Source organism: Gossypium hirsutum, chromosome D11, assembly GCF_007990345.1.
Source record: "Gossypium hirsutum isolate 1008001.06 chromosome D11, Gossypium_hirsutum_v2.1, whole genome shotgun sequence".
NCBI lineage: Eukaryota > Viridiplantae > Streptophyta > Magnoliopsida > Malvales > Malvaceae > Gossypium > Gossypium hirsutum.
The window spans coordinates 58,182,838-58,196,112 of record NC_053447.1 but is presented as its reverse complement, the minus strand read 5'-3'; the positions used below and the strand labels follow the sequence as shown (position 1 = coordinate 58,196,112).

The 13,275-nt window shown below is 35.2% G+C and overlaps 2 protein-coding genes across 3 annotated transcripts; both read right to left on the bottom strand.

Annotated features, from left to right (window-relative positions):
• Positions 1-120: 120 nt before the first annotated feature.
• On the bottom strand, positions 121-4,707 carry LOC107926811 (protein EIN4). The gene is made up of 2 exons (XM_016857739.2): positions 1,955-4,707; positions 121-1,050 (listed from the first exon to the last, which is right to left on the bottom strand). The coding sequence occupies exons 1-2, from the start codon at positions 3,698-3,700 to the stop codon at positions 511-513; spliced, it is 2,286 nt and encodes a 761-aa protein (XP_016713228.1). The 5' UTR covers positions 3,701-4,707; the 3' UTR covers positions 121-510.
• A 2,405-nt stretch (positions 4,708-7,112) lies between these two features.
• Positions 7,113-12,771, bottom strand: LOC107926839 (AT-hook motif nuclear-localized protein 14). Of its 2 annotated transcripts, none has more exons than XM_016857784.2 (6): positions 12,326-12,771; positions 10,576-10,628; positions 9,175-9,306; positions 8,266-8,418; positions 7,681-7,969; positions 7,113-7,599 (listed from the first exon to the last, which is right to left on the bottom strand). In XM_016857784.2, the coding sequence occupies exons 1-6, from the start codon at positions 12,678-12,680 to the stop codon at positions 7,547-7,549; spliced, it is 1,035 nt and encodes a 344-aa protein (XP_016713273.2). In that variant the 5' UTR covers positions 12,681-12,771; the 3' UTR covers positions 7,113-7,546. The 2 variants fall into 2 exon arrangements, with proteins under 2 accessions (XP_016713273.2, XP_016713274.1); XM_016857785.2 differs by lacking the exon at positions 12,326-12,771 and adding an exon at positions 12,052-12,241.
• Between the last annotated feature and the right edge of the window lie 504 nt (positions 12,772-13,275).

Genomic DNA, 13,275 nt, shown 5'->3' with positions numbered 1-13,275 from the left:
AAGAAGGATAGAAGTTGAACATATGAATGGTAGCATCTTGAGAAACCTTCAAAGATATTCCAGGCTCTGAAATTCAATTTATCATCATAGCATGGTACACTGCTGATATACTCTATGAAATAGAAGAAAAGGAATTGACGGTATACATTAATCTCCATACGTTTTCAGTTTCATAAATCTCACACTAACTTTGATTTTGGTATTAAATAAGTGTACAAGTAATTTTACCCCCAGTCATTCCATGAAATTCTGGTAATGAAGTTCAATGAGCAAAATGGTTAGCAAAATTTAATGCCTACATGTTGGTATACCATGGAATGACAGAATGCAAATGCTATGTTGAAGATCTCTCTGCTCTAACCAGGTGGACGGCAAGCTGTTTAGGAACATGTAAGGAAATCAAATAGGCTACCTCCTCATACCGGCAGGCCAAGTATCAAAAGACCTGTCCTGCCTACCCGGGGTTGAATAAGTATACAGTCCCCATTGGCCTAAAGTATAAGCGGCTCCTCAAATCCCTTCCCCTGTCCGTTGCAAAACTCTTCGAAGCTCGTCTGCCATTCCTTGCAATAAAACAGGTTTCTGAAGGATTGCATTCATTCCTATTTGTAGGCATCTCTCCCGCACATGATCCTCAGCACTAGCTGTCAATGCTATAATCAATGGCCAATTACGGCTGCGAAACTTACGGATCCTCATTGCCACTTCGAATCCGTCCATTTCGGGCATATGAAGATCCAAAACAACAATCCTGAAAGAATTTTCAGCATGACTTACTGCACTGAGGCATTCAAAGCCAGAAGAAACAGCTGTCACTTCACAACCCAGCTTTTCTAGCAGCTTCTTGGTCACAGTCCTGTTTATATCATCGTCATCAGCTAGTAGAACTCGTAGACCTCGGAACCTGGAGTAGGAATTTGATCGCTCAGAGTTTCCAGCTGCGAACATGGTTCTTTGGACATATGACTGGATTTGAAACCTGAGAAGAAGTGTCATACTCTGTGCAAAGCCCACAGAGTTTGTTGATATCCAGACATTACCTTGCATCATCTGCATACACCCAACAAATCATCTACAATTAATACAAGAAATGCAAAGGTCATCATACTTCTATTTACGTAGAAGGAAAGAATGGTTAAAGGACAACAGGTAGAGACAGACAAACACATTATTAACATAAAGAATCAGAAAACAGCTTCAAGCACATCAGCGTAGCTCAAAGAACAATCCCTTTCAAAATTTCTATATACTCTACCATTGACATTAAACTACTTCAAAGAATCGTTATATAAATCCCTTTCTCTATATATGGTGTCAATATTATCAAATGGCATCAGTAGACGAAAAGGAAAGTATGCTCTATTTTCTGTTAATAGAAAGTTGCTTTGTCCTTAAAAATATGATTGAATGCTAAAGATATCCACAATTGAATTCTTGAGACCACATTATAACTCTAGCTGACCCTAGAGAAAGCTTAAAGGCAAAAGCTACTATTTCACTTGATTTTCTGTATCCAATCCAGACCTTTTAGAGTTACCTAAACCAGATGAAGGGAGCTCGATGAAACAAGCAACTTACCGCAAGGGCTCTGAGCAAACAACTCAAGACACTAAATGTACAGAACTTGAAAATCAATTGCACAAACAGCTTAAAAGGCTAAAAGCAGTTGCCACATTCATACAAGAATTTTTATACTGTCTTTGCCATGTCCGCAAATCATGTCCCATGAAAAACTTGGGGGTCAAAATGAAAAATGCAGTAAAATAGCTGGAAATCTTTCAGATCTCTTGAAAGATTTCAGCACCAAATGATCATACACAGGCAACACAAATAATCTATTAATTTCATCTCATTGGATGCATGGTTACTTCAAACTCCATGCAAAGTGCAGTGGTAGCCAAATCAAGGTATAAAATCAAGAATAGAAAATAGAAAAAAGGACTGTAATATTCACCTGCACAAGCTTTTTACACATCGTAAAGTTCAAGCTCTCCTTGATTTCATCCTTATTCCGCTTCTCACTAGAGAAATTTTTGGTTGAGACTGATGCATCAGCCACAGAACTCCCCCCACGAATATCAATTTCAATCTTTAAGTGCAGGTAATTATCTTGTGTGCTTGATCTCCATACATTTATTTTGTCCTTATCCTGGCTACCAACATCCTGTAGAACCCGGAATAAGACGGTTTCTCCTCCACTATTGATGTCCAGTAGATAGCCAACCATATGCAAAATCACTTGAAAAGTCCTTTTCTCATCACCAATCACTTGGTCAGGCAAAGAGCTCTGAACACCAACTTCAAAATCAAAGCCTTTATAGACAGATAAACATTTGGAAAGGCAACAAGCTTCTTTAATCATGGAATGTAAGCTAAAAGGTCTCATATCTAGCAGGAACCTTCCATTATCTTTCGCTGAAATCTCCATCACATCATTTATCAAAGTTGAAAGGACACTGCTTGTTTTAACCAATGTGTCAACAATAGTCTTCTGCTTGAAGTTCATGTTTTCATCTTGAAACACTGAAAGTAAGCCTAAAATTGAGTGCATTGGTCTCTTCATACCATTACTCATTACTTTCTGAAAAGAGTTCCTTGCTTGGCTGGCCATCATTGCATTCTTTCTTTCCTGCTGCAACACATGATTTTGCTGACTCAGTTTTTCTCTCATTCGTTGAGATTCTTCAAGAACTGCAGCATGGGATAGAGCTACAGCTACCTGATCAGCAACCACTTCAACAATCTCCATTTCTGGATAGCACCAATTCCTTGAGTTCGCCCTTGGAAGAACCAATACCAGAATGGCATAGCAAGTCTCCACCAATTCTGGTGTTCCCCCTTTAAAATTATAACCTTGAAGCATTGGCATCCTGATTGCTGCAACAGCACCTGCCTCTTCTGATCCAGTACCACTTGCTAGCCCAAGTGCAGAGTCTGGTCTCAGGATTCTCACTCCTTCATTCCCCTTTATCTCCTTCACATCAGGATCACTCATCGGAATAGACTGGTGAAAACTACTCCTTGAAGAACTTGCTTTCAACTCATGAGTCAAGTTCATATGCGTTCCATTTTCATTTGGCATCCACACGGCACAGTTGATCAAATCCAGGGTCTTAGAAAGCTCAACCAAAGTGGTGTACAATATGGTATGCTTATCCAAGGATTTCCTGATTTCCTGTGTTAACATACGAACATGAGAACCGGCTTCCTTCTTCCTTTTCATCATGTCCACCTCTTGATCTAACTCCAATACATTTTGCCTCAAGAAAATCTCCCTCACTTTTACTTTGAGCAAGAGAGGGATCAGAGTTAATAGTGTTATAGCAGTGGCACATGAGACAAGGGCGGTGAGCAATTTGGCAATGGTGAGGGACAGCATCAATTGGAATGAGTGGGGACCATAATAAGTCCATCCATTGAGAAGATGAGTCAATCCACAAAGCACTATAAAGGCTATGAACTGAACAAGGACCCATTTGAAGGGGACGTTCGAACAACTAATGAAGTAAAGCAGTTCAATAGGTATCGAAAAATAAGCCACAGCAATGAAGAAATCACTCACCTTCTGGCACTCTAAAATGCTATGTACACTCCAAAGGCCCTCATCATCACAATTACAACTCGCTAACTCATTATCAGTGCCAGAAACCAAGACCACAAAAAGAGAAATCAACAAGCCAAGAGCTACTGCTCTTAACATTGCCCCCTCAGGTGACTACCGGTTCAATCCATACAAGTAAAATGTCAAACTTCCCACACCCCCAATATATAAAATTTAGTACTCAACCAAATATAGTGAAGGCAACTCCTTTAACTACAGCTAAAAGCTTTAGTATTCATTTCCTGAAGCCAATTCCTTTGCAAGCACAATAAAATCCCATATGCCACAATCCAAGATCTAAAACTACACAGCTTCTTCTATGCAAGCAAGTAACATCATTTTCCTAGATTTCAAGATCTAAAACACCCCCACCTGCTCTAAACTCAAGAATTTCCTTTCTGTTCAGCCCCGACAATCAAGAAGTAGTTTTTGAAATCCCTCCAAGATTTTATTATATAGCCACAAGGAAAAAGAAGAAAGAAATCGAGAAAAAAAAAGATGATCTTTTTATACACTTGCGACTTTCTTCAATTGAATAACAAAAACTTCGAGGAAACCAACAACAAGAATCAAAGGTCAACCTTTTTGTTCACCTCTCTCAAAAGCAAGATGGAAACAACAAGGAAAAAGAATCAAAGAGCAAAGTTAAAAAGAACAAACCTTTGGCAGAAAAAAAAGCACCACCAATCTCAATCAACACCAATAGTATATATATAGCTTTCAACTTCCCAAGTGAAAATAACCACTACCCATTTTACCAAGTCTGCACTTTTCCCCAAATCCAATCAAGAAAAAATCAAATACCCCACTTTTTTTTTTTTGCTTTTGCTTTTTCTTTTTCGGCAAAATCAAAAAATGAACACTCTAAAAAAAGGTCTTGTTTAGAGAAACCCCTTAGCAGATGGTTTTAAGACTGAAAAAATAAAATCTCTCTCTTGGCACTTTAGATTGAAAGAAATGTTTAGAAAAACCGACTTGAAGGACAAGGACACGGTAAGAGAGAGGACTTGTCTTAAAGTTAATTAAAGAAAATAATAGCAACAACGAAGAAAAACACAACCCCAAAAAGAAAAAAGAAATGAAAGGAGCTTAAAAAAGTAAGGGACCCCCACAAAGACCAAAGTTCTATGTTAAGAGAACCTAGACACCCTTTCTTCCCCAGTCACATAATAAAATCATTATTTTTAGATTTTTTTTAATCACCAGTATTGTCTAATACTTAACTGTTGAGAATTTTTTTTTAATGTGTCACTTGTATCACACACATGCTAAAATAATCTTATTTTTATTATAATACTTTTTTATTAAAAATATATATAATTTACTTAACTTTCAATAAAGATTTAAAATATATCTTATAATGTCAACTATTTGTGTACTTACGTTTTATTATCCGATTTACGAATTTCATTTGATATTTTGAAGAATTTCAGTAGAAACAAGAAAGGGATAAAGAAGAACAGTATATGTATTCTTTTTCCTATGTATATTTCTCAATTTTATTCTCAAATTTGATCTGGCGGTGAATAACACTGGATGATTTGGTGACATGTCAATATTGACAGTTGGAGCCTTCTTGGTGAGGGCAGTTACTGATTAGAGTTAGAGAGACACAGCGGGTTAACTCTGAGCGAGTTGGAGGATGGAACACCAAGCACGTGACGCACATGAGGCTGATATAAGTGTGAATGTATAAAAAACTCTATAATTGGATATTTTTTAGATCTAAAACACACCTAACATATTATTATTATTATTATTATTATTAGACACAAAATCAATTAGACCGTGTCTAAATATATAGACTTAACATCTTCTATCATTATTCATTGATGGATATCATTCTCCAATAAACTTCACACCGAGTGAAGTGGATCTTTAAGAATAACTAAGCATTAACTCTACTTTCGTCCAATTTAACTAAATGATCTGCAACTTAATTATTATCCCTTTAAATATATCGAAAGTTAACTTGCTAATCTTTAGAATACCAATAATGTACCAATCTAATTTGGTCCAACACTACTTACTGCTGCTAGAACATTAATATTACTGCTTCTCATTAATATTAGCATTTAATTTTTATTAATTTGAAGCCATTGGACTTTTCTTTTGGCCAACAATTTCCTTTTTTATTCCTGCAAAATTTTACTATTTTGATGATTTTATTTTTTTGAAAAAAAGGTACATGCATAAAATCGATCAATAACCAAAGACCAACTTTAGGGAAAAAATCTTAATTTAAAAGTAGGTTATTGGCAAAATTAAAGACTTAAAGTCATTATTTTAAAAAATAAAAATTAAGTTTTTATTTTTATTTTTTATATTTACACTTCACAAGTTGATTAGATTACTTTAATATGACCTATATATAGTTAATGAAAAATAAATATGATAAATATTGATGAAAATTACTAATTGTATTAATAATTGAACTAAAAGATGATTAAATAAAAAATATTAACTTTTGATGTACAAAAATTAAATCTTGAGTTTTGTCAAACTACATGCATTAATTACATATTTAAACTTAAAAAATGAATTCCCAACCTCCACCTGATGAATCTTACAATTACTAAATAAAATTCTAGGAGGGATTTTTTTTCTTTACATAGGAAAGTGAAAATAAGAATCTATCTCCTTATATATATTGTGAAAAAAAAAACTTTTTTATTTTAGGAAAAAATCATACCCATATGACACCTTCCCATATAACATATTTTATTTAAGAAAAACCCTACCCATAAACACCTTTCCGTATTAAAGAAAGAAAAAGAAAGAGAGAGAGGGGGGCCTGCATGCATGCATCAATTATTGGAAAAAATATGCTTGATTAAATGCTCTTCGTTAGCACATTTTATTCAATAAAAAAAGGGGTTTTATTAAGGTGATCAAATCAAGTTAGAGGGGTAATCCTCCATGGCATGCTGCAATTTGCAGTTAAAAATGTCTAAGGGTGAGTTTGAATGGGCGGTACGTTTACCTGCGGTTAGTATAAAAACAACGATGACAGTAAAATTAGATACTATAGCGATACTGTAGTGTGAGACAAAAAGTAAGCTAAACGCACCGCACCGCACCCAATCGCCCATCCAAACCCACCCTAAGCAAACCAGAAAATTTTTAGACATAGTAGAGAATCCAGACTAATGTTCTATAAATGAAACAATAAAAATAGATAAATAAATTAGGCAATTGTTTGGTCCCAGAATCTGCATTACATTGCATAAGTCAACTTCTTGAAGATTTGTTTGTTTACTTTGAAACAAACCCCTCTTTCTTTTTCATACCCTTTTAAAAGAACCTGTCAAAGCACAATTATTACATTCACATGCACTGAATGATCTCAGTTTGAGGTAAAATTCAAGATTAGACAAGAGACAAGATCCCAATATCCAACACAATGATTAAGAATGGGGAAGAATAGAAAGTATTAAGTGTAGTTGTTCTTGCAAGATCAATTGACTTGGGTGCATGAATATATGACAAATACACCACAATTCCCAGTGAATTTTCAAAAATATCTTCTATAATCATGGGAACCACAACTTAATTAGAAGGGCTTTCAACAATCAGTAATTTCAAAGACTAAATGCACAACTGTTATGTTTTATCACTACAGTGTCCCTCATACCCCAAACAGTGAGGATTTATAACACAATGCAATAAAATTATCAGCAGCAATACCATAGAAAGCATTTCAACAACTAAACAAAGGACTAGGATTTTTTTTTTCACAAGCCATCTCCTTACTTTATGGTGCATAATCTAATCAGCATCAACTAACGAAAGAGTATCAGGCCAACCTGTACAGGTATATCATATTACACTCCGGGTGCAAGGGCCAAGGAGAGTTGTTTCTATTCACTCTTGCAAAAAGCTGTAACTTAAATACATCTACGACAAAAGATGCTTCATTGACAAATCAAATATCTAATCTCCCTTCTAATCATAGTCCCCATTTTCTGGCGATTGATGAGCTCCGTGACCTGTCTTTCCTGCAATAGATATTTAGCTTCAGTATTTCCTACCGCATGAGTGTAAGCGTGCATGCATATATGCATGTGCAAGACTCTAACCAGTCAACTCAAAACCAGTTCTATCATCTAGACCAGTCCTCCAATCTGTTGGCCGAGGTGCTAAATGCAGGCCCTGTGGTTGCATCATGAAATGACTTCCTCCAAAACTTTGATGATCATCATTTCCATCAATTGGGTTTCTTCCTGAAGCTTCAAAAGCTGGGCGAAAGCCAATATTAGATACTGAAGTTCCTGCAACTGGCGATGGCAACTTGCTGCCAGAGGCATCACCTTTTACATTAGCACTACCATCCTTCTTGTTGTCAACCATAAATGTACCAACAATTACCTGTAGATGCAATAAATTATCGTCTCTTCAACATAAAATAAAGGACAATAACACCTACTTCAAGAGAAGAATCCGCAAGCTCTCTTTCTTATTTCCTCTCATGCCAACATCAAGCATAAAATTCCATCATATATGGAAAGCTTAAACAAGTTTTATTTATATCAATTGTACATTTTTTATTTTAATTCACCTGTTTATTTTGCTCAATCAATAACTAATACAAGTATCCCCTGCTCAACGAACTAGGCTCAAATTCCCCCATTTTTCCCTAAATTAAATAATAACAAGACTAATACCTGGACCGGGCCAGCAGCCTTCAGAGGTCCACCAACTCCTCCTCCAATAATCTGGCCATCTGCACTTGATAGACATACACTGAGCCCACCAGTCCTCCCACCAATTTCAGTCCGAACATAAGATCCAGAGAGTGAAATGATCTCAAACCGGCCCTGATATCATCACCCAGGAAAGAAATCATATTTTTGATAGTACTAAAAATGTTATTCGAGTTATCCAAAAAATAAAAAGATCAGCAAGTTTCCACAAGTTCTCTCAGTGATGCAAGCAAAGACAAAGTGGTAAAGGAAACTAATAATGACGTAAGGATATGAACCTTTTAGGTATATTGGCATTACAATGGCATCATAATAAATTGTTTCCATATCTCATACATGAAAACATTTACCTGTTACCAAGTAACATGGCATAGCTAAGGTATGTCTGACATTAGAAATTTTATACATACTTATAATCAGCTGACACAAACAACAGATTCTAACCGCTTGGTTTATTTTCCGTTTCCCCAACTAGGAGAATGATTTGTTATAAGCAACCCGATATTACAGGACTAGTGCCCTAAGGAAGCATAGGTCTAAGCTTCCAGTAACACTTGAACTTATATAGCATTCTTTAGACCATTATTTAGATTGTATAAATTTCTTTTAAGTAAAAAGCTCGGCTATTCTTTTTTTGTTGACAAGTAACAACAGATTTCCTAAACCATTTTAGATCATAGAACCTAATCCTCTCCCAGCATTTAGAAGTAACTCAGGTTTTACTAACAAAACTTTATTTATTTTCTTATAAGTGTTTTTTTTTATTATTTTTGAAATGAAGTTCCAATTTAAAGATCCCAGAAGAATAAACAAGGAGCCATCTAGTTTGTATAAAATAATTATAACAAAAGGGGAGAAACAAGTGGTTACCTCATAAGCAATGTTACCACCTGATGTTGCTGGCTGGCGGAGGGATGCATTAGAGATCGTACCAGATGCAGACAATATACATAATTCTCGCTTGCTTTGTTGCATGAATAGCATTATTTTTTGGCCCACATCCTATTTGGATCCATATATCATGTCAAGAAGGGAACAAAATAACTTGATTTACATATAGAAACAATATTGCATCTTGACCTAGCAGAGTTAATATAACACTATAAGACTACTGTTGTAAATGAAATTCATAAATATTAAAATAGAAAAATCTACTCTCATGGCACTGTTTCAGGCACAAAACCACTACATTTAACACCAACATTAGCAAGCGGGGCACAAATGGATAAGGGATTCTTTCACAAAGGTGGCAGATGGAATGTGCAGCAACATCCCATTACTGGCAAAAACATTAGGAAAAGAGAAAAAAATATGGCATAACTAAACTTGCCAAAAACTAAAAGATGTTAACTGAATGTAACCACCAGATATTGCCATTCCTATGTTGGATCAGTTATCAGATGAGTGAAGACACATATTGGTGCTTCATCTCAATCATTTCTAAGAGAGAGAGAGAGAGAGCTGAAAGAACTCAATCCCTTTTCTTCCTTTCCTCTCTTCTTGAGATAACAAATTACCAAATCCAATTTAATAAGTATGCTTGATCAAAAGACTAGTATACTTCTTCAACGTAAAAGGACTCATTTATCCTCTTCATAGGAAAAATGATCGAGAAAATCAATGCAGAAAGGGGGGGAAAAGGGCCATGTCTTAAAATTATTGCATATGCAAAATGCCTTAACTGCCATCCCCTTATGACTATCAAGTATAAACAGGAAAATCCAAATAAAAAATGAAACATAATAGGAAGTATCACAAATATCCTCAGGATTCATGAAACTTTCCACACTGGCTATATTGGCCTCAACTTGCTTGTAGTAAAACATCACAACCTTGAAAGTTTTTAAGGATTTCATATCAGAAACAGAAAGTCGCACACTAAACTTTCTCATAACAGACTTTTTCCATTGATGATTTTACAAATTTCTCTTCTTTGACAATTTAGTCCTCTACTAAAGCACTGCTATTCTGAACTTGAAATATGTTATTATCAATAGATGAGGCAAAATCAATGGGACATTTTATAAATCGAACCATGCCTCAAAACCTTGCTTCAAGGTATGAAAAATTGTAAAACTACACCAACTTCTTTAACAAAAAAGGAGAGCACAGCTTTTGGAAACAATTAGACAATGCAGGAAAATAGTTCCAACAGATTATATAAATTCAAAAGCACCAGGATTGGTATGCATGAATATCTGTGACTCAAGGATGTGTAGAACTGACTATCTAAAATATTAAAAAAGCTTGTAACAGTAATAAGCATCATACCTCTCCTGCAACTACATTGATAACATGTGGAGTAAAACCTTGACCAGCATTGCCTGCACCAATTAGAATGAAGCAGGAATAAGAATTAAGCATCTAATTGAAACTCAGAACCAACTAGAAGCAAACTAAACCTCCTAAAGAACCAAAGTACCAGACAGCACACAGCCAAGAGAAACATACAATGTATGTGGGGGTAAAAGCACATTCATAAATGAAACAAAACGAAAGTTTGATTCATATAAATGATATTCTAGGAGAGGATTAACTAAAAATATGCATTCATCTGTCCTAATCCAACATTGCACTGTCCTTGAAGAGGTGTACTCCAGAACAGTCATCTGGTGTATTGATGAATTTGACATAACAATTAACAGACAAAAGGTTACCATCCAAATTGAAGAACAAAAGAAAAAGGCTAATTCCCAGTTTCCTACTGACAAAAGGAAAAAGGATTCTTTTTCTCTATTATTCATGTGACTCAGAGAATTTAAGTTTTCTTTTTCTTTTTCTCTATTAGTCCCATATTTTTTTTTATTTAACCAATCTGCTCAGTCTATAGCACTATCCACCACCAGTAACTAGCAACCAACATGTAGAACACACAACTCAACTGTGATCTGGATTTTGGTTATGAAACCAAAGCTACATAGATACATGTAGATATACCATCTTCTAGCCAAAAGCAAACCCGTGGAGCTTCGAAAAATGAATCAAAGCAACCATGCAAGTCAGTTTTGCAGTTATAAGTTAAACAAGAAAAGCTCCTCGCAAAGGAACAGAAAAAAAAGGAATACAGAAGAATGAACTACCACCAATAATGTGGAAATCTAAAATCAGATTTGCACATAATGAAAAAATGTCCTCCAAATGGATTGAAGTTTTTTTTTCTTTTTCCCCCAACAAATAAAGGTTTTAAAAGAAATGCAAATCTGCCCAAAAATGCAGCAAAAAATATCAGAAATTTCAAAAATATTACAACCAAAAACAAATAAGGAACAAAATAAATAAGCCAAAGGAAAATATAAAGACAATGACCATACACAAATAGAGAAACCTATAGGTAACCATAAGCTAAAAGTTCTTTAAAATTAGAAGTTGTCAATTAAACAACTAAAAATAAACTCGTAGATGGGGAAGCGGGGTTCACCCCAAACAACCAAACAGAGGGCAAAGGATCATAATTTAAAACATCAAAGGATCATAATTTAAAACATCAAAAACATTCTTAAAAAATTTCAAAAAATTTGCAATAAGCTCCCCAGAAATGATTAAACTGGCAAAACGATAGACGAAAGTAGAAAACTATTTTTCAAAAAGCACACACACCTAGAGCAAACAAAGGCAACGATTCGTAAACAATGCACCCAAAACACACACAAATTCAAAAAATTTGCAACACAAGAACTCCCAAAACCATCAAATTCACGAATAGGAACCACAAAGAAAGTAATTTTCATTAACAAGAAAAAACCCAACCACAGCAAACAAGCATTCGCTTCTCACGTAATGCACCAAAAAGTAATCCCAATTCCAGCAAATTTGCAACAAAAGGTTCTCGAATTTCACCAAAAAAGCACCGGAAGAAGAAATTTTGATTTTTTTTTCCAAAAACACCTAGAGAGTATATAAAGCCAATGGTGTCCCATCGCATGCACCAAAAGCCTCTCAATTTTCAGTAACTTTGCAACCCCCAAACCCAAAACCATCAAATTCACCAAAAAGGGTACACCAAAAGTAATAAACCTTTTACCTAAAGCAACCAACTGAGATTTCCTAGAAGACCCGGAAAGCGAAGCACCGGCGCCACCAAGAGCCAACTGCTGCAGCTGCTGATGTTCTCTCCTTTCCTTCGAGGTCGACGACGCCGTTTTCTTAGCGGCCATGGCCTGTTCCGGGGTGCCATACTTCCTAGGCCTCCCTCTCTTCCGCCTCGCAGGCTCCAAGGGTGACGTCACCGCCGAAGGCACGGAGTGAGGGTACACCATGTGGTGGGAACCTCCACTCTCGTTAGGCGGCAGAAGGCCATTAGTCGGTGACGGAGTGGTGTTGACAGTGGTGGAGGTGTTGGTGGTGAAGTAGTGTTGTTGGGCTTCATTGCGTTCCATTGGTTTTTCAATATTTTTGAGGTTTTAGAGAGAGAAAGAGGAAAATCTCTGCAGATTTTTTTATTTTTTATTATTTTTAGTTTATAATTTGTTTTTTTTGTTTTAGGTTTATTTATTTATTTTAATTTGGGGTCGTGTAAGCTGAGCCGTTGGATGAAAGTTTCGAAGGTAAGATGATTGACTTTTGATATTTGACTGTTCAAGAGATGTCTTGATAAACGGATTAGTTTATTTTGTTTTTAGGGTTTTAGAGGTTTTCCCCCCCTAAGATCCAATAATATTATATACGATAATAATATATTTAAATATATAAATATTCTAAATTTATATAATATAAATTTCAATACTATAAATTCTATAGTGTGGTAATATCCTATTTAAAATACACATGTACCTTTAAAAATAACAAAAATAAATAATAAAACCTCATGTTCAAAACCAATAATAATAATATATATATATATATATAATATGCACGAAATTAAAATAAAAAAAATAGTTTAAATTGTGAATAAAAGAAAATTTAAATGGGTAAATACATCAAAATAAAAATATTAAATACACTACAATTGTTTATTATAGCATTGTTGTTTTT